General features: G+C 38.0%; 1 protein-coding gene across 2 annotated transcripts in view; it reads right to left on the bottom strand.

The window, feature by feature from the left end:
- Positions 1-12,002: 12,002 nt before the first annotated feature.
- gabrb4 (gamma-aminobutyric acid type A receptor subunit beta4) overlaps positions 12,003-22,669 on the bottom strand; it is a 121,689-nt gene continuing 111,022 nt past the window's right edge. Inside the window, exons 8-10 of one of the 2 annotated variants that reach the window (XM_007231692.4) lie at positions 22,153-22,409; positions 21,147-21,236; positions 12,003-20,873 (exon numbers count right to left, since the gene is read on the bottom strand). In XM_007231692.4, the coding sequence (XP_007231754.1) occupies positions 20,520-20,873; positions 21,147-21,236; positions 22,153-22,409 (701 nt within the window). In that variant the 3' untranslated portion in view covers positions 12,003-20,519. The remainder of the gene's footprint in view (positions 20,874-21,146; positions 21,237-22,152; positions 22,410-22,669) is intronic. The other variant, XM_022676236.2, reaches the window with a different exon arrangement.

Here is a 22,669-nt window from a genome sequence, read left to right on the forward strand (position 1 = left end):
CCGTTCCTGCGATTTACCTGCGCTGGAAACGCAGCCGTTCCCTCAGATCGACGTGGGTCCACCCCATTCAACAGCATATTAAACACAGCTAAGCCAACTAATGAGCTAACTGCGCTTACTGAGGAGAGCTGAGAGTGTCACAGCATAAAATCACTAAAACAGGTCAGTGATACTCCAGAACCAGCTGTAACACGTTTTAACATTTACCCTCTTTATTATGAAGTGAAATAAATGAGTGTTTCTGGTTGGTTGTCACCTCAGTGAGGGCAGGTATTAGTTGATTAGTTAGTTAGTTAGTTGTTATTTGATGATTTGGGTCAGGTGTTGTAATTAGTATAAACTAATGACCGTAATTAAATACTAAACCTGCAGGGAAGCGCTTCTGAACTGAGAGCCATTTTCTCTTATTATCTGCCTTTTAAAGCTGTAACACAGACTACACTGCTCAACATCACACTGCTCAACATTACTGAAAGAGTTTCCACCTGTTTAAATGCTTTAATGATCCTCTTTGAGTTCGCTGTTGTTATGCAGAATCCAGTTCGGGTGTGATGTGACGTCAGTTAAGCATTAGCTTAAAGTTAGCATTTTTCTGATTACTCCCCTTAAACAATCTCGAAATTCAGAGGATCCAGTGATATTTAGGAGGTAAATGTACACCATGTACACGTACACTTAAACCTCTTAGACATGAAACCCCAAATATGGGCATAAACAACATGGCGCCGACTACAAAATGACGACACGACTTCAGTGGTCTTTACCCCACAGGAGATACAAATACAGAGCAGTTATTGCTTGAGAGGTCAGGCAAGGTAGGTTAATTTGTGTAGCACCGTTCATAGGCAGTGGCAAAAACAAAGTGTTTTAGCTAAAAAAAATATATAAATATTATTAAATAAAGTAATTATTAAAAAAGCATATTAAAAAGTAAAGATTGACAGTCATTACTGACAGAATTCGAGACAGAAATGCTGAGTACATTAGCAAATCAGACACAGCAGTGCTGCTGGAGTTTTTAAACACCGTATTCACTCACTGTCTGCTCTATTAAACACTCCGACCTAGCTTCTCCTTCTTGTAGATGTAAAGTCATTGACAAGAGCCAACACTGAAAAAAAAGATACTTTGGACCAACCTAAAAAAATATATAAATATATTTGTTTTAACAAATTATATTTATGATTTAGTGAGAATGTAAAATTTTGATTTAAAATCATTCAATATATTATTTAACCCAAGTAGCAAAAAGTAATTTAAAACAAAGAAAAAAGATTATTTTTTGATAAGTGTTTTTTGTACACTTTTTTTTATCTGGAAAACCTATTATTTTCTATTTCAGCCATGTATAGTTTTACCTTTGAATAAACTAATTAAATGCTTTTAATTCTGTCAATAAACTATAAACTTTTTGTAATTTCCTTTTCATCCAAAATGCATTATATATTTATAAGTATGAAACCTATTAAATGATGTTAGAATAACTCAAAATGACTTACTATTCTAATGTTAAGCAACAATTCAAGCTGGACAAACTTTCAAAGTTTCTAATCAGGTTTTCATTCCTTAATTGACCAGAGAAAAGCAGTATAACTGTGCAGTAACACAACTGTAAACACAGTAATTTGCTCTTACAGGCATCTGTTGCTAAATTGGTTGTGTTGGTCATCCTCCATTGATGTTCTAGTCCTTCATCAATGGCCACAGGGCACTATTAGCTGGACTTTCCTGGTTGGTGGACTATTCTAAGCCCAGCAGTGGAACTGAGGTGTTTAAAAACTCCAGCAGCACTGCTGTGTCTGATCCATAAAAGTAGAAAAGCAGGATAATAAAGTATCCGGTAGTCGAGGTCTAATCTAAAACTGAATTAGAATTAGAATTTGTTCCCTTATCACCAGAAATTGTGCCTTAACTCAACAACATGCTACAAAATGACTAAAATGTCTTGAATGTCTGCATTTTCTCTCAGGCTTCGGCAGTAAATCATCAATTTAGCAAAGTATTTTACAGTATACAGTATTTTTATTTTAAAAATTAACGTGTTTCAAATTCATGCCTGCATGCACATTTCAACACAGACCACACATGTCACTTGACTGGCTGACCCTTAACTGCCCCCTGAACTTCTAACAGTTTTTCAAACCTGTTTTTTGGGGCCACTCTTCCCTCACTGTCACTCTCATCAAGTTCACTGCCCTCACTGTCAGAAGGAATGACCCCAACTGCCATATCACATTCCTCGCTCCCATAAAATGTTCTTCTGTCCATTTCCTGTTAAACTAGTTCATGGTTTTAATACTGGCATAAATATGCACAACACATTTTTTATTTTAAATAAAAAATAACCTATTTTAAAAACTACTCATTACTTTTCACCTCTGGACATGCAGCCGTACAAATACCCATAGTGCGTGCCTGTTGGTAGCTTTGTAAATTTTTACATAAACAATAAACAGAGAGCACCTGGCTTCTAAAGGGAGCCACGTAACTCGCTGATTGGTTTATTGTATTTTACACCCAAAACCCATGATTAATTAAAATAATTAGTGCATACATATAGGTGCATAGGTAGGCTAAATCTGTTGCATGAATATGATGCATGAAAAAGAAGTACACGCTATTACACAGGTTTTTGTATAGCTGTATAGTCCATGTGTGTATAAAAGGTGTTTTTACATGCATTGGGGATGGGCGTGTTGACAATTACTGCCAAGATAGCAATGAACATCTGACGGATGATGTCTGTCTAGGTTGCTTTCAGTCAGTGGTGCACCTGTTGTTCCTGTTGTCAAGATAGCAATACACCAGAAATTAAAAATTTACCGGAACATACCTGATTTTGGGACCACCACGCCCATTGGTGTAGATATACTCTGTTGCTATTCAACCCTTTGAACCCTACAGTAGGCTGTTTTGGTGTGTTTTTTTCTCTCCAGTTCCTCTTTTAGGTCTTATAACACAGTAATTATATCAGACAGACACATGCTCTGAGCTCTTTTACTCCAGAAGCCATACAGCTGCTCAAAAATGTAATCATTTAAAATGTAAAAGGAAGCAGGATTGTTATATATTCCTGGAAACGGCCATGTTTTGGTCACAATTTTACCAAGCACCTGTTTTTTTTTACTTATTTTTGAATGTATAGATTTTAAATATATTCACACCTAAGATATCTTTTCAAAAATTGTTAGACTAGAGTGTATATGAGTTGAAAGCATAAGAACATTGATGATAGTTCATTACATGGCTTATTACCTTGACAAAATACATGAACAGGCGGACTTATTTTTTTTGAATAATCACACCTCTAGGATTTATGTAGATAAAAACCTGACACTAAGAGCAGCCTATGCCTTTCAGTATTTTGATCAGGACACACAAAGAAAACTATATACAAAAATGTAAACTTTTTAGTCTAAATAAATAAAAATGTTTCGTGCAAAATAACTACTTAGTAAAAAAGTAAAATAAAAACTATATAAAGTAGTGCACACCATACCTAGCTTTAGTTTGAGTAAAGCAGGTAGTTTTACACTTTTTCTGTGGACACTTTTGAGTCTTTATTTACTGATATTATTTGGTTTGAAACATCATATAAATACGTTTGAAGCACTAAAGGTAAATAATATTGGTTGGGGACGGAGATCTCAATTTTTTAGGTGTTTTCTCAATGGGTGTTTTTCTTGTAGATGCTTTACCGCACTGGGATGTCATCACTATTTTTAGAAAGAGTAAGTTCCGCCCTTTTTAACCATATATGGATTATGTTTATGTGTGAAGGGATTCCTGAGTAATTAAGCTGAGAACACAAGGTGTGATTTTGGACGAAAAATCTGGCTGTAGGGTTCTAAGGGTTAAACGATGCAGCCACAAGGCTTAAAAATAGGCATCATTTCTGTTTATTGTTCAAACATAACATTACCACCTCCTTGTTCCTACATCCTACTGTAGTCTGTTTCTCTGTATACATTATTATCCTCATATAACCCTGTTTCTCAATAGTCAGGACCCCACAGGACAGACCACCACAAAGCAGGTATATACTGTATGAAGGTATAATTTGGGTGGCGGATCATTTTTAGCACTGCAGTGGCACGGTTAACCTTCTAGAAGTAGATGTGCGTAATATAGTGAACAGTCAGTCTACACAGTGTTTAAAAACTGATGTGTCTGATGTAATTAATGTTTAATAATGTAAATTGCAATACAAAAATGCAATTGAGGTTGGTTCTTGTTTTTTATTGAGCTTTAACGTTGAGTATTTCCCAAAGGAAGTGCCTGGTACAGACTGTGGATCTCGGTGAGAACTGGAAGGCTCTTTGAGCATGTCAGTGCTAAATGATTTCATGTCAGCCCTCATTTTTCCATCTTCAAAATAATGTCACTGAGGGGTCGCATTCAAGAATCCGTGTGTCATCCAGAGCAGTGGACATTGTTTGTCACAGTTTCCTCAAATCGGGGTTGCCATGGAAATGCTCTTGACTGTTCCGCCGTTATCCTTGGAGAACTTCAGAACACAAAGACGCCTTTAGAGGCACCTTTAGAGATCAAAACTCACCAAACGCCTGCTGCCATTTAACAAATAAGGGCAGAATAGAGGAAATTTGGATGGAAGATAAATTATTCACTAATTATATAAATGTAATATATATTTTTATTTGTTGTTTCTGCTGTAGTTGTCTACTGTATGTGTTCTTTTTTGTGGAAGAGTGCAGTCTCACGAATGGCCACCAGGGGAGCTCTATAAAAGGACCTAAACAAAGCATGATGTAGAGAGACGTTTTGAACTTTTGTCCATGGATGACCTGGAAAAACATCCTGTTTAGGTCAATCTGTCACATCTTCTTTGCACTTTAACTAGCTTTAATGCATTTTGTTATATATTTTTGGGGAAAGGAGGGGGTTAAAGTAATTTTGGTTGCTACCATTTCTCCTGAATGACCAGGAGGGCGTTAGATAATTATTGTTGGGACGCATTTTACTCCGGTGCACCTTATGCATGAATTTTACCAGTCAGGTTGTAAGGAGCAGTAAAGCCACTCCCCTAAAGTACAGTGCTATAAAAGAGTTTAATTCTCAGTTTAATTCTTCAGAAGTATTAGCATTAGCTGCTAACCGTGCGAAGTGCTAGCTCTTTGGCCATACAGAGGTGAGTATTATCAGTCTGTAGCCTGCTGCTAATCCCGGATAGCACTGCTGGAGCAGCATAAGCATTAGCTAATAACCACGCTAAGCGCTAGCTCTTTTGCTGTTCAGGGGCGAGTGTATCGCACTGTAGGTGATGTGACCGAATTGTCGGCTGCCAGTGAAGAAGTCAGGAATTGGCATCACCTAAATTACCTTTTCTGGACAAGCTGAGAGAAACAGTAAAGGAAGTAACTACAAGTAAAGGAATCTAATGAATTGAGGTGGTAAACCTTAAACCTTAATATATACTGATTTTTTAAGAATACGACAGGTTAAACAAGATAATGCAGATCCTTCCAGCATTGATTCTGTTTACTATGTTTACTAAGTTATACAGTGCAGTTAGGAGCATGTTGGAACTTACAAAAAAACAGTTCTTTCTATTACAAGTCAGTAAAGCAATCGGCATGATTTGGAAACTGTCATTTTAAGGTGAAAATGCAACATAATGTTGCAAGTGTTGATTTAGAATCACCCAGTTACCATTAACTTTAGGCTTAGTAATAAATTTTGAATGACTTATTAATGTATTATCCAGTTACTAGTTTTATTTATTTATTTAGTCAGACATTCACCTTGAAGTAAAAGTAAAGATGTAAAGTCAGAGACAGAAACATATCTTAGCCCTTTGGGGGGGGGGGGGGGGATGGGGGGGGGGGGCTCTGAGTAGTCTAGCGGACTAAGGTGCTGCCACGGTGATCGGGAGATTGCTGGTTCGAATCCTGTTGATGTAGCTTGCCATCAGCTGCTGGAGCCCTGAGAGAGCACAATTGGCCTTACTCTCTTAGATGGCACTCTCTCTCTCCCCACATCACTCCAAAGGGTGATGTCGCTCAGCAAAAGGCTTCTGTGAGCTGGTGTATCAGAACCGAGTCGCTGCTCTTTTCTCTGAATGCGCTGTGATGCTACTCGGCAGTTCAAAATGAGGCAGTGGCTGACTTCACATGTGTTGGAGGAGGCATGTGCTGCTTTTCCCCCTGCTTGTGTTGAAGATTACTAGTGATAGAGGGAGTCTTAATGAGTGGGATGGGATTAAAATTAGAAATACATTTATTTAAAAAAAAAAGGCTCAGTTTAAGTGGATAAATAGAAGGACTACAGTCTGTAATAATATTTATTCCTCAGTGAAAAAAATTATAATTATAACAGGTGTAGAAACAAAGAGGTGGTCATAATGTTATGCTGTTATCTTCTCAGTAACTCTATGCTGTCCCTATAATTAACCACGTGTAAACAGATCTGCTTGTAAGTCTCTTAAGAATAATGACAGGCCAGTAAATTCAGAAAGGCCACATTTAACTTCTGAGATTACCGTCCCCCTCATTGACTTTTATGGCCCCTTTAATAGATCCCGGTCAGCCCCTGTCAACATTTCAGTGACATGATGTACCACCTCTCCTCGTCCTAGTGTGCATTAAGCTAATACGCAAAATTTGCGGATCCGATATACAGCAGTACATTAATTAATAAGGGCAGTAAATTGCCTAATGAGATGAGACCGTATGCTGATAGATACATCCAAACATATGCTGACGGTTTCAAGAGGTTATCATTGTTTATTTGAACCACGATACACCATCATGGAACGATTTAAAAAAAAACAGCGGTGACATGAACCTGTGCGCCAACAGAGGGCAGTGCTGCCTAAATGAAGTCGCTCGGTGGTGCTCGTCTTCCAGAGCTGCAGGGAGCTGGAGGCAAGCGACGACAACAAAGACGAGTGTGCCTCTCAGTCAACAACATGGCTCACATCTCCCATCCTCCTGAGAAACTAGGCCAGACGTTTACTATGATTACATCCATGGCCTCGCTCGCTCACTCATTCTCTCGCTCGCCCAACACAGCGAGGATCCGCACACACACACAAGACACACCGTGGACATATGTGAGACACTCGTCCGCGGTTCATAGATAGATATCACGGCCTGTCTGCTCTACAGTAGACCCTGAAACACCAGGGTTTGGTTGGTTTGCTGTCGTTGGAAACCACAAATCTTCAAATACAAAAGCCATAAAACAATGTAAATGACTATAGCTGACAAATTGGCAAATTGTAACAAAAAAATGTACTAAAACACCCAAAGCCAATCACTTTTAGCCATTAGAAATTTTAGTCCAGTCAGAATAAATGGACCAGATAAATACAGAATATGAGAATCCCTCAAAGACTGAGGAGAATGGAATAGATGCACCACACTGCTGCAACGGTCATATGCTATGGATAAAAGGGTGCTTAAGTCTTAATATTTTATCATACGCATTGCTTTTCTGCTCTCTCTTCATCCCTGAGCGAGAGGGGGAAGGGTTCAGTGTGTGGGGGCTGCTAGTGGTGGTGGTGGTAGGGGTGATGGTGGTGGTAGGGGGCTTGCAGGGGAATAGAGACCAGGGAATTGACTAGAAAAGACCAGAATGCCAATTGCTTAACGTCTCAAAATGGAAGCTTGTACCCCATTGGACAGGTTAGACATAGTGTATATCTCTAAAATTCACTCTATTTTCACTTTAAATGCTCATAATCACATTGTTAAGGTAAAGGTAGAACAGGACAATGGTTTTATACACTCTCAGAAAAAAAAAACAATCAAAATATGATACTGAGGTGGTACCCACAAGGCTTTGCCTTTGGTACCTTTAGTTAACCCACAGCAAAATTATGATTGAAAATGATTTCTCTGCTTAGTGTGAGCTTTATCATCAAACATGACAAAGCTCAGACACAGGAGCTTTAAAAATGAATGGAAAATGAATGAAATGCCTCCACAGTAAAGGTAAAAGGTAATCTAGCTTCTGAACTCACCAGTAGTAATGTTGTCTTTACATTGCTAAATAAACGCACTAAAATACAGCTCTAAAAAAAAACCTAAAAAATATGAGTTTTTTTTTATTTCACCAATTTGAAAACCTCTGGAATATAATTAAGAGGAAAACAGATGATCACAAGCCCTCAAACCAATCTGAACTGCTTGATTTTTTTGCAACAGGAGCGGCATAAAGTTATCCCAAAGCAGTTTGTAAGACCGGTGGAGGAGAACATGCCAAGATGCATAAAACAGTGGTTAAAAACCAGGGTTATTCCACCAAATATTGATTTCTGAACTTGTTTTCTTTGCATTATTTGAAGTCTGAAGGCTCTGCATCTCATTTTTGCAAAAAAATAAAAAATACTCTAAATGTGGAGATTGGGAGAAATGTTGTCCGTAGTTTATAGAATAAAACAACAATGTTTATTTTACTCAAACAATTACCTATAAATAGCAAAATCAGAGAAACTGATTCAGAAAATGAAGTGGCTCTATATTAGATATACTGACCAATAGACACTCAGAAATGACTTATGTCTGATCTTTAAAAAAAAGAAAAAACATTAAAAAGGGCAGGTGTTACAGATTCATAGAAAGTTTAAATCTGATATCTGAGCTGTATTCTTCACCAAGATATTGATATGAGCTTTTAGAAACATTGAATTTGATATGCCTGTACTTTTTCTAACCCAAATGGGTTTAAAGGACCTTTTAAAGGTTGAGCATCTCTGGCCTCCATTTCTTTGAGAAGTTTTCCAAGTCTTGATCTATCTGTGAAACATTTCACTGATTGGACTGGACTGGAGTCACTGTAAAGGCTATACTGTTGTGCAATGCTACTGTACTTCCAAACACATCTACTGTGTGTACCAAGACACATGCAATGTACTTTGACTGTTTGTTCTTTTGTTAGAATTTGTTTGCTCTGGAAAAAAATAAGAGACCACTTAAAAATGTTGAGTTTCTTTGATTTCACCAAATTAAAAGAAGGATGAGCACAAGCCATCAAACCAAGCTGAACTGCTTGAATTTTTGCACCAGGCGTGGCATAAAGTTATCCAAAAGCAGTGTGTAAGACTGGTGGAGGAGAAAACTGTGATTAAAAACCAGGGTTATTCCATCAAATATTGATTTCTTAACTTTTAAATGTAATTCCTGTTCAAACAACCTTTCATATGGAATATATGAAAATACCAATGAAGACAATTTTTTTCTAGCTAAACTTTCTTAAAAATCTACAGTTCCTTAACCAAACCCAAAATGCAAACATTCTTAAATATGCTCTCAGTTGCGACGCTGAAAAAATTTTGGATGGGCGCATCGTTGCAACTTGAAGAGGCCATGGTTGCGACTTGAGGAGCCCCAATGCTGCTTCCTCCTTTTTTGATTTCCCACCCCAGTCGAGCAGCCATCAATTCCTGGCCCATGTTAATGCACCCTCTCAATATTTGATGTTTTTATATGGAGTGCTGACAATAGAACAAGGAAATGGCGGGCACATTTCGCTGATCTAGTTCAATGGCTTCTGCATCCATCTTCCTAACAGAGCCCCGTAAGTGCCTCTCCTCCACTGGGAACATTTTCAAAGTTTACCAAGGCAAGAAGATGTGCGGGAGAGGAAGGAAAAAAAAAACAAGAAGAATGCCTTTCTCCAACAGTTTTCTCGTTTTCCCTTTTTAATCGTATGGAGCTTTACCTTGTTTCATCTAACGCTGGTTAGTCTGGTAGACCACATGAACGTAAAGGTGGGATTGCAAGGATGAAAGAACAATAGATGGGATAATGAGGACTTTTTAATTCTCTGAGATCTTGGTCTATCTTTCTGCACATGCTCTTTCTCCATCTTCTCCATCTGAAAGTGTGTTTTCTTTTGCACACAGATCATTTCACCATCCAGAAAATGCATCGTCTCTGGCTTTTGGAGATGGATGGTGATACAAGACCTGTGAACAACGTAATTTCTTTCACTTTTATGAAGGTCTAGCGTTGGCTAAAGGATTGTTGGACAAACATGGACAAACGTGTTCAAATAATTCAAAATATCTCCTCCAATGCAACAGGAAAACACAACATCTTTTGCTTGTATAGAAGACAAACATCCCCACTTCTATGCTACAGTCTTCGGAAATAAAGGTACCACCAGCAAAGCTTTTTTTGTGTTTGAGGCGATGCCATAAAAGAGTCAGTTTTTGGCACTCTACAGACTTGCCCTGTTGTTCATTTTTAATGGAATCAGTTTTAAAAATGAGATTAAGACCCTAAACATAATGAAGTTTTACAAACGTCCTCTTATTTTAATTGTTCTACACTAACAAAAGTCAAAAGTCAATGTAATGTGACCATGAAGTGTTACAGAACCTCAGGGGATGGCTTTGGATCCCCCAGGACTATATAGTTCTGGAAAAAAAAAAGAGACCACTTAATAATGATGAGTTTCTTTGATTTTACCAAATTGAAAACCTTTGGAATATAATCAAGAGGAAGATGATGAGCCATCAAGCCATCAAATCAAGCTGAACTCCAGGACTGGCATAGAATTATCCAAAAGCAGTGTGTAAGACTGCTGGAGGAGAACATGCCAAGAAAAGTTTAAAAACTGTGACTAAAAACCAGGGTTATTCCACCAAATATTGATTTCTGAACACTTAAAACTTTATGAATATGACTTTTTGCATTTTTTGAGACATTTCTCATTTTTACTCAAACATAAACCTATAAATAGCAAAATCAGAGAAACTGATTCAGAAAATGAAGTGGTCTCTTCATTTTTTTCCAGAGCTGTATAAGTTGCAAGGTATTATCTTGTGAGGGAGATTGAACCCTGGCCAACATGTTCATGGCAAGGTCACATGAATTATTTGAGTTTGAATAATTTGAGTTTGAGTGAGGTCTGATAGTGAGTTCCATATAGAGTAGATGGTAGATTCCAGTTCTGAAGTGTGTGGGAACCAGGAACACATCATAGAAGGCATTACCACCCACAGTGGACAGCGTAGTGGGTGGTAATGGTCGTGACTGGTGGTGATCTCTGGCAGAATACACGATTCTGCTGTGGTTTCTGTCCCGTTATGTTTCCATGACAACAGTGGATGTCAGTGTATAATTAGTTAATTTAAAGGACCACTAAAACCTCTGATTTTTGCTGACTCCTCCACCCTCAGCAGAACAAATTTGAAAAAGACTAAAAAATAGGAAGAGTAGGAAAAGTAGGGGCACTGGGTGATGTATGGGTTTAGAGGCGTAGCAGGAGGGAGAGCTAATTGGCTGAGCTGCAGCAGCAGCAGTGTGCCTCTGATAGCGGTGAGACACAGATAATTGGACAACACCAGAGGGCATATAATGTGTACCAAAGTACACAGACACATCATCCTCACCTATAACACAGTTGAACCTGTGCTATATGACCACAATAAAAGCATTTTTAAATATTAGAAAATGTTTATAAAAATTTTAAGCAGAACTGGTATGTTTTATTTCTTCATAGAAACACATTTCAGCTATTAATTGAATAGTTTTAAAGGGTTTAGAGCCTCTTTAAGGATTTTCTGTAGAACTGTTTGTCCAAGCTAATTTAAACCACTTTTGGACCCTCATTATCAACTTTGTAGGTACTTTGCTGCAGCACAGTCCAATTTTGCAACCTTGCAACCACATCTGTCAGCAATTCCAGGAAGAACTGCTGTTCTAAAGACCTGCAGGACTTCACATCCTTCACACAAGATGTGAATGGGTGCAAAAATCAACAATACTAAAAACCTAACTGTACAGTTTCTGTCACCTTTTAGCTGCCTTCACAAAGTGTGTGTCAGAAAAGCATTTCACGCTCAAATCCATCCGTGCATTGCAGACAGCTACTTGACAGTCAGCTTCCCGAGCTGTTTGACAACCATGAGCGACCGACTGTGTTCCTACTGAGTTTCTCCCTTCAAAACTCCTGTTGCTCTGAGACAAGAACAGCCGCCCGCGTCTAGGCTCGGGTTCAGCAAAGGGCAAAGATAACACTCTTCCAGCAGGGATTCTGATGGTTCTTTATTCAGGACCAAGGGTTGGGAGGGAGGTATATCCTTAGTAACGTGTCATGGTTATAATCAAATTCAGATTGATTATACAAGACATTGCTATGGTCTTTTCTTCCTTCTGCTCTCAAAACGTCTCCGTTTGAACCTGTTAACCTATATATATATTTTTTTCTTCGCTACCCAGCAGCCCTTACAAGAACAAAAAGAAAAGAAAAAGAAATAAAATTACAAGGTGAAGACCTGCAGCAGATTTTTTTTCTTCTTTTTTTTATATTCCAAAATGGAAAAAAGAGTCTCTCTCTTTACATTTGTTTTCTGATAAAAGTTACGATTTACCATTTGGGGACTAATCAGTTCAAAGCAACAGGTCAAGCTGAAAGAAACCAAATGGAACCATTAGTCCACAAATGGCAAATGAAAAGACTTCTGCATTGTCGTTCTTTACTGTATAAGCCTTTATTTGTAAAAAGTCAGTTGGTTAATTATAACCCTTTTTTGTACCACATACTGTTACATTTTTGTATTAGTAAAAAACACATTTTGCTCAAACACCTAGAAAAGCTGACTGACACCATTACATTAATTGGCACTGACAAAAAAAAGGAAATACAACTTTATACTTTACAAATGTTGATCTCATGAAGACAAATCATACCCCAAAAATGAATCATAACACCTCAATATATATGAACAGAATCCGAACCGAAAAAAGAGTAATGTGAACGGAACCAGTACAACACAAAAACAAAAACGCATTTTACTCTCAGGGCAGGATGTAAAGTAGAAATATATTTCCTTTCTATGAGAAAACAACAACGATAGATAACGATTCATTAAAAAATAAAAAAAAAGAAAATACAACAAACACAGGCAACTAGAAATGAACAGAACAGAACAAAACAATACTGAAGAACTATTTAATCTCCAAATCAGTTGTATAGTTGTGGATCTGTTGCCTTTGATGAGTCAAAATTTGCCAATCTAATTGTGTTCCTTCCTGTTTTCCTGTTTTTTTTTTTTTATTTCTAGGATATTTCCTGTCTCAGTGGCCTCTGTTTTTTCTTGTACACATATATATATATATATATATATATATATATATATATATATATATATATATATATATATATATATATATATTGCGCGCAGTATTTTCGGGATAAAGTTCACGGTAATTGAAATATATTTCGCTGAACCACAGAACAGAATCTACTGCTCAGCAAAAGGAAAAGTCACCGAGGTGTGCTGAGATGTTTTTATTTATTTCGTTTTTTTTTTTTACAAACATTTTCTTCCTAATGGTTTAAAATGGCCAACACCAATAGCCTCTAATCTAGAGGCATCATCAGGCAAAGGCCACCAAAAAAAAAAAAAAAAACAGAATAAAAAAGAAAAGAAAAGGAAAAAAAAGAAAAGGAAGTTGTACCAGTCTTGCATTCTCATGGCTTAAGTTCTTCTGGTGCCACTGATGAAGTTTTTTTTCTTTTTTTGTCTATTGCAATCAGTTCTAGGAGATGTTAGCAGAATATTGTACCTTGATCTAATTAATGGCTTGCTAGGTGCATCATCTATCTACTCGTAATTGTATGTGATACATAAAAAAGCAAGAAAGGATGGCGATGTGCGTATATATTTATATATTCCGTAAAATTTTTATTTCTCATTATAATGATGTTGTCCATTGCTCTCCTGCTCTCTACCTCACTTTCACTATTTCTCTTTCTTTCTCTCTTTCTTTCTTTCTTTATTTATTTACGTCTCTCTGTTTAGTTCTCTCTCTCTCTCTTTCTTTCTCTTCGTTTTCCTGTTTCCAGTTACAGTGGTAGGTTAGACAGATCTTAGACAGCCAGCGAGAAGGAGTGCAACCTGAAAGCACATCTTTTCCTTTCTCTAAAGAACTTTTTGCATGTGAGGGTGGAACCGAGTTTAGAATACAAAAGAATTATGAAAATAAACCTTTCGGAAAACTTAAGTCATGCAAAACAAAACCGGTATTGTTAAATCATTATTATTATAATTTTTTTTTTTCTGTCGTTTTTTTTCCTTTTTCTTTTTCAGAGGTTTCGTTTGCAGAAGTTTTATGCAGGTGCTGCAAAAGCTGTCCATGCCAGTCGCAGTGAGGCTAGCTGTTACTACCAACTGCCCTGTTTAGTTTCATGCATTAAGAAATATAAGTGAAAGATATCATATTTACAATACAATTCACATGTAATTACACATATACACAAGAGGCAAGAAAAAATTCACATTGAAATCAGTTCAACAGTTTTTGTACTTTCTTTTTCTCAATGTTTCGTGTGGTGAAAGACAAAAACAAGATACTCAATTAAAAACCTCTTCGATGGTTTCTAGTGTTTATGATAACGTTAATGGCATGGGAGTATTAAGGTGATCTCGTTAAAAGTGACTGGAATGAAGTGAATGAAGTGCATGACAAGATTGACGCACGTCCTCCGTTGTCACAGGTTTTTTTTTCTTTTTTGTCGCCCCGCCCATCCCTGATATTATATAAAGCTCTCTCTCTCTCTCTTTCTCTCTCTCTTTTTTTTCTCTCTCTCTCTCTTTCTCTCTCTCGCGCTCTCTCACTCTCTCTTTCACGCTCTCTCAAACACAGACTTATACATATTTATATATATATATATTTATAAATATAGAAGTAAATAAGAACAAATAAGATAAAAGATAAAAGTAAAATGCAACAGATCGGAGTTATAATCCTAAACCATTAAGACACAGAACAAATCAGTGAACCGAGTCTAACACTGTGTGACACATTCTCCATAAAAGGCCAACAATCACCTCGGTGACCAGAGTGCTGCTACCTTGACATAATGTCATTCGTAAGTCTCTTAATAATATGCTTTTCACGTGATAAATGCTGCTGCTGTCGTTGTTTTAACTTGTCGTTGTTTTAACTTGTCCGTTTCAGCTTTTTAGACGGAATCGTGATGTAAAAAGTATTATAGTGTTGTTCCCTAAAGAGTACTGAAGCTTTTTTCTTCTAAAAACCAAACATATAGGACTCTTGACTGAATGTTTTTGCTCAAAACATTGGCTAGATTAGCATCAGATAAACTGCGTAAACTGCGTGAACTTCTTGAGCCGCGTTTTCTGCTATAACTCACAGTTTTCATGGTACACGACATGACAGAACTCTCATATGCTCAAATGCTCCAAAGCTAACGCTGTAACCAGCTTCCTGCTAGCATTAGCATCATTAGCATCATAGCCCCTCTCCTCTTTAAGACACTAGAGACCCCCAGTGAGCAGAACCATTGACCAAAAAGTTTTTTTTTTCTCTCCAGCTATCCAGCACACGAGGAAAGGGTTATGAGGGAATGAGGGATTTCTTCGTTGCTCTATTAAATAAGCTAATCATCACATCTGCTCATTTTAAACTGAACAACATGACAAAGACTCTATGTGTAAAAAAAATACGTGAGTGCAAAAGTTGGTAAACATGCTAAATCGAATGAAAACGAACTGAAAACATTTCTTAATCAAACCAAAAAATAAAAAGCTTGTTTTTGAAGCTTTATCACGAGTGGGCGTGTTCTCTTTCGGATTGTTCGATTAATAAATGTAAGAAATACTAAACTAGAAAAAAAGCAAAACAAACAAATAAACAAACAGGACAACACACCTACAGTGGTTAGCTAATTGGCTAAAGAGACTGCCACTACACAAACGCCACCTTTCCAGCCTGGTGTTGCTACATGTTTTGAGTATTTTGGCCGGTTGACCACTGTAAACTAGCATATCGGTCTTAAAAATGTAAAAAAAATGTAAAAGATGTGAAACTTCATGATAAAAAATTATTTAAAAAATGTAATGTTACCAATAATATGCTAAGTCAAACATTGGGGAACTTCTTTTAGCTTTATCTCTGTTTTCCATGTTATGCTAGCTAACTAGCCTGCTTGTTTGCTAACTTGTGGATAGCCTATTTCTGGAGCAGTAAGCTAATATTTTTAATATATATAGATATACAGTACAGACTGCTGGTTTATCATTTTGGTAGCACTAACAAGTAACTAGTACTGCACTGAGTGAATCGTAAATGTCAATAGCAGATAGCTACACTGGTTGAGGCTAACACTGTAGCATAGTAGCATTAAAAAAACATTGTTACACAATACTTTATTTATGATGGATTTATGATTTACGATGGAGTATGATTCACTTCACTTAAGCTACTATCGCTATTAAATGATCAAAAAAAAAAAACAGATTTACACAGATTTAATCACTAAGGAATGCCTGTGTTAAAAACATGTTTGCAGCAACCAACCGATATCTTTGATTTACCTCAGTCTACAACCGATGGGTAACTGCTAATCAATATCTAACCATGATTATTATTATAATGACTACTGCGACCATTAAGGCTTGAATTGATTTCTTGTGTGGTTTTTTTTGCATTGTATTGCTCGGTTAATATGCTCCACGTGTAAAAAAAAATGCTTTCATGATCTCATTAAGGCAGATCCTGCAGGGCCAGAAAAAACGATGCCTGCAAACCAGCGTTCTACCTACAATTTGATCAAGTTTAAAGTTCAAGATCACTGTGAATTAGCTGAGTGCTGGTGCTACAAGAACATGCTGATGATCAACGAAAAATAAAAATATCCGGAGATGACCTGTTGACTGGCTCGACGAACTACAAAAGCCAAAATCCATTTTCAATCCTATTCAAGGTTATTAGTTACCTTACTTATTTATCCAAGTTTGGCACAGAACAACATAGCACTGCTATGTCTCTCAAATTTCTATAGCCGTGATTGGCTGAGCACAGGCGCATCCCGACCGAAACGATTCTGATTATTATTATGTGGCACATTGAACTGAGTATCGCAACAGTAAGAGTGCATAGAAACTGCAAATATAGAGGATTAAACTTCATAAATAATACTGATAAATAATGAGTCATTTGACAGACAATAGAAAACCTGTACTGTTTGTACTTCTTAAACTTAAAACACACAAAATGAGGGTTTTCTTAAAATAACCAGATTAAGCCAAGCTGAAGACTAAATTCACTTCACACAAAATTTTAGTCTTCGACTTGACTTAATCTGTTCATTTTTTTTACAATTTATTAACAAGCTAACAAGTTCTACCAGCTACTTTTTTACTTTTTACAATCTATTGAGCTACCAAAGGTTTCGTTTTATTCATTTCTTTTCTTGTCTTGTTCTAGCGTTAACCACTGAAAGAGAAGTACCTTAATACTGTACCTTAATTAAGTTGCTAGCTGATTGATAAATCTACAGTGCATTTTCATCAGATGTAAAAATATATTTTCTCTCCTCTTATATGTCAGGTTGTGCAGTCATCATATTGTTTAAAGGCAGGGGGCATTTAAATGATATGAAAGAGTGCTTGCATGTATGCATGCTACCAAGCATTCGAGCGATGTACACTTATGCGATAGCCTATGACCTCATAAGCAAGAAAAAAAAAAGAGGAAGAAAAAAATGTATAAAAGAGGAAACAATAAAAAGCTAAACAAATAAAAAAAAAGATTTTTACTCAGATCAGAAAACACTGTATCTTGGTTGTCACTTTCTAAACACTTTTTGCTTTCCGAAGACTTTTTCCAGACTCCACCTTGCTGTTTTTTTTTTTGTTTTCCGTAGACGTCTTACTTGAGGTACCTCGTGTTACACTATGTCTAAACTGATCCGGCAAATCCGTCAAACTCATCCACATCTCATGCAGCAAAAAAATCGCATGACCTTAATACCAAATTCTTCTTTCAGATTGCGGATCTTTGCGGCATTTTGTGAATGCCTTCTCATTTGTTTCCAGTGAGACCGTCCAACAGATGCCAAGGCCTTCGTAACATTATTCACATGTTCCAACATTTCATTGCAGGATACCTCACTTCCATTTCCATTTACTCCCTGGAAATGCGCCGAATCTACATGCCGCAAAGCTACGCAGGCATTTCCTAGCTTTTGCTTTACTGCTAACCCACCCCATTAACTGCAAAGTAACTGCAGTCACAATGATCCTGCTGGATACCCAAGGACTGATGTAAAAAAGGCTCCATCTGTCAAGTTCCAACAAATTGCTAAAAGTCTTAAAAACTGTAAGACCACCTCAGTAAAGTTCTCGTTCTCATTGCTTCATTTCTTGCGCGTGGTAAAGTGTGAAGTGAAGCATTTCAATGGTGTGGCAGGCAATCAATCTCTCTTTTTCCTTTTATCCTAGCTGAGCTAGCTAGAGTTATGCACAGAATGGTGTGTGGTATGATATCTGAGATGGTTCGGAAGCAGAGAACTCTGCTGGAGCTCGGCTCTGAGGACTGAGACCTGCTCGAAATGTCCTCCGCCTGGACTGCGGCAGAGTTCCCGGCTCTCAACTCAACGTGGCCGCCATCTGGAGGCTCACTAGAAGGTCCTTTAGAAGGTCCACTGGACCTCACTGCTCCAGACAGCCTCCTCATGAACATATTTCTGCGTTCAACCTCAACCTTGCTGTCAAATTTGCGGACTTCGAGAGATTGAGTGCCTTTGGACTTTGTGGACTGAATGGAGCTATGGGTGAAGGTCTATGGATGCGGATGGATTTCGAAGCAACTAGCATGTGCGGTAGGCTCGTCGTGATCATGTGTACAGAGAGAGGCCTTGCAGCGTGACATGGCGAATGGAACCCTAAAGAGATGTGTTTTGTTGAAGACAGAGAAAATAATAAAATACGAATGGATTATAGGCCTTTTTGGTTGTCACTTTAGTTCATGGCTTTTATCATACATCTCATTTTGCCCCGTAAAAGACTTAGAAGCTCTTTTTTTTTTCCTGATCGTGCTGATGTCATCAGTCTTTGGGATTGAATCCTAAGATGCGTAACATCAGGGCTGTGGGTGGGTCTGCAGTAAGGTGAAGGGTTAGAGGCCGAGGGCTGTTCCTCCCTCTTTTACTTCAATGATCGGCTGAGGACACCTCTTTCGGGTTTCAGACAGGCACGTTAGAGGAACCGAAAAGAAGAAGAAGAAGTAGAAGAAGAAGAAGAAGAAAAAAAAAAAACAACAACAGCGTGAATCGTTCTCAGGATGGGCCACTACGATGAGTGAGTTACTACATACAATATCAGGTCACACTATGGGCTGATCGCTGGACTTAAATATGAAAAACAATTACCAACCTCCCCAGTTTTTAATACACAATACTCTTTTTCTCTTTTTTTTAATCTTTACAACATCATATAGTTGATGGACTAACTTCAAAATCCAAGCTCTGACAAACAAACTGTAGCTCACCACGGTCCCCCCCATCATGTCCTCAGACAACACAAAGCTGTATATGATGTTCATGAATGCCGCCGTATCTACAAAACAGATGGGTTGCACTAGGAACGATAATAAAGCAAGAATACGACCATACTACCTATAACCATGTCGATGAGGATACTGAGTGAATGTACACTTTGATGCACACACTTTTTTTCTTTTCTCGAAACAAAACGAACAAAAAAAAAGAAAAGAACAAATGAAAAATGCATATCTGTGGCTCGTTATCTAGAAATGCGCTAAACTCTAGAACTCTATGTTTTAAATGACGCTCTCCCCCGAAACATATCAAAGACAAAAGAATAGCAACCAGAGTAGTCAGAATCCTTAGAACCAGAATGAAAAATAGATACCCCAAGGAATCGCTCGCAAAAAAACAGCATGAAGAAAAGAAAGGAAAAGAAGACTCTGGGCGAGGCTTGGTGGTTTTCAAGCGCGGGGATGGCCGTCCAGTGTAAACCATTGACCAGAGCTTTCTACGTCTCTCGCAAAAAAAACAAACAAAAAAAAAAAAACAAGGGAAACACATAATCCAAAAGAGGCTGCTGTACAGTGTAGCAACGGTCAATCCCGTAAGTCTCTTCCATGGTAGACAGCAGGGCGGTGGTGTTGGGAATAGGAGGGGGGGTGGGGCAGGTTCAGTAGGCGCATTTGTTGTATGAGGTTTAGGGGGAGGGGGTGTTCTGCTCAGATGATGCCAAAAAAGCACAGAAGCCGCCGTCGCTGATTTTCTCGAGCTGCGGCGGGGAAAGGCTGATTACAGTGTGTATCGATAAAAAGCCAGTGATACGCTCTGATGTGTCCTTTTTTTTCGTATCTCGCGATCTTTCTTTTAGCAAAAATATCATGCAGTCTTTAGTTCCAGACCCTCACATGTATCGGTGGGGAGGGAGGGGAGGGTTTCATTGTTGTGGGTTTGTTTGTAATTACAGAAGAAAAAAACAAAAAAAACAAAATTCAAATGCTTCAAATGTTTGTCTCGCATTATTCTTAAACATTCAAGTCAATCTATATAATACTTTTTTTTTGTACATCAGAAAAGTCCTTTCAATTTTACACACGCGTGTGTATATAGAAATATAATATATAGAAATATGCATATACATATGTATGAACTCTTTTTTTTTTCCTATATGTGTATACATATTTTCCCAATTGTATCAAAGCCAATTCAATGTGCTCTCAAAATATGGCCCATGTTTCCTAGGAGGACACGCATCAATTCACGTAGTACAACCAGTAGATAAGGTTGAAGAATCCAAACGTGATGGGGAAAATCACCCGGGACCACTTGTCAATGGTGCTGACATCCGTCAGGTTGGGGATTTTCAGCTTCAGCTTGGACGAGCGCCTCCGTAGCCGGCAGTTGGCGCGGCTGCGCATGGCGCTGCGGTCCAGCGAGTGGTGGCTGAAGCCGTCTCGCGAGGCCATGGGCTTGCGGAACTGCACCCCGGAGCTGTCGAAGGACATGACGGAGTTCCTCGAGTCGCTCACGCTGCTGCCCACGTCCGAAGGCATCACCTCGTTGTTCATCTCTAGCGTAGTAAGCAGGATGTTGCCGTAAGCGTCCACCTTAAGGAGATCGAAGACCAAAAAAAGAACGAGTCACCAGAAGTCGAATAGTATAGAAATAGTATACAGAATTATCTCATACTGGTCATGCAAAATGCAATGGCGATGGGATGTCAACATTTACAACAGCACACTACTCTTTGAAGGAACTAGTGAACGTTACAGAGCTTCGCTCAGAATGGAATGGCTGACACACACAACACATTCGCTAATGGCATTGGTATGACCTAAATCTGCAGTCTTGCAGCTATTATGAGTTCTAAATGCATGTACCCCGACTTTTCTTTGTTCCTCGAGATACAGATTTCTTCGCTGTGTGTATGACCTGAGGGTGTTGGTTTGAAACGGCGCTGAAATGGAGTCCTTGCGATGTGAAAGAAAAGATGAAAAGAACATTAAAACGCCCAGAAGAAACTTTGACAATCAAGCAACATTTTGCTAAAAATACACAAATGCATAAACATGAAGGTCAACAAGGAAACTTTTGCATAAAAATGTGCTACTTTTACATCTTGTTTTATACAGAGACAACTGGCTTCATTCAATCTGACTGTCCTGTCGTTCGTCTCTTGCTAGCGTTTCAGAAGTCGTGTCTTTTGAAGTATGGAATCGGCTGACAAGCTAGGAATCAGAAAAAAATTATAGCCAACAGAGACCATACTTCATGCTTGGCATACTCGTAATTTGTTTTTAAAGAAATTATGATGACCTAACCTAGTAAAAGGATCAGCAAAATTGTAAGATCATGGGGCACATAGAGTATTAACAATCTAAAACTTCTTTTAAACACAATTAAATACATGATCATATATAAAAAATGTTCCCTGAAGTTAGTTAGTTAGTTAGCTTGGAAGAATCAGTCTACTGGGTTGTTTCCTCAGTTAGACTACATAAGGCCCCTTAGCAATAATCTAAATGAGAATTTGATTGAATAATGACAGCCTAATATATAACCAGAACAAAATGAGCCTCTCTTAATGATGAAAAAGTAGCTTCGATCTAATAAAGGAAGCCATCGGTTTGGGAGCAGCAATGGGCAATGGGACCTGCCAAAGCGTCGCAGGTGGTGGAGCCAAGCAGTTTGTTCAGACAGTAGCTAGAAGCTTAAACATGGGAAAGAATCTATTAATAAATAACCAGAAGCACATCTAGGCAATACTGGACATTACTTGAGAGTATTAAAAACTATTCTACTTCATCAATCAGCTCATTTTAAGATTTTTGACACAAGCATGAACAACAGCAATAAAAGTTCAGAAGTTTTGAGAGGATTGCTCACCTGTTCTCTCAGGCGTTTGTCCTCGTAACGGGGGCGTTCGTTGTTAGCTTTGTTGAGCCTCTCGTTGATTTTTTTCTGCTGCTGGGGTCCTCTTCCAAAGAACACGTAGTTTACAAAGGCATATTCGAGCAGGGCCAGGAACACGAAAACGAAGCAGCCCATGAGGTAGACATCGATGGCTTTCACGTAGGGGATCTTTGGGAGGGTCTCCCGCAGGTGGGTGTTAATGGTTGTCATTGTGAGCACCGTGGTGACCCCTGAAAGAATAAAAAAACAATAATAATAAGGGTGGTACAGTGTAATAAAAAGTGAGTACAGGCACAGCACAATTATTAAAGTGTTTAATAAACTCGTAACAGAGTATCAGTAACACATCAATAACATATCAATAGACACTAAGGTAAATGTCGTAAAGATGTTCTGTTGATAAATTACTTACATTTGATGGTTGATGTACTGTTCAGATGTTACATGGAACATAACCATAACCTTAACCTCAGTCCAAATAATACCCAAA

This window comes from Astyanax mexicanus, chromosome 17 (genome assembly GCF_023375975.1).
Source record: "Astyanax mexicanus isolate ESR-SI-001 chromosome 17, AstMex3_surface, whole genome shotgun sequence".
Classification (NCBI taxonomy): domain Eukaryota; kingdom Metazoa; phylum Chordata; class Actinopteri; order Characiformes; family Acestrorhamphidae; genus Astyanax; species Astyanax mexicanus.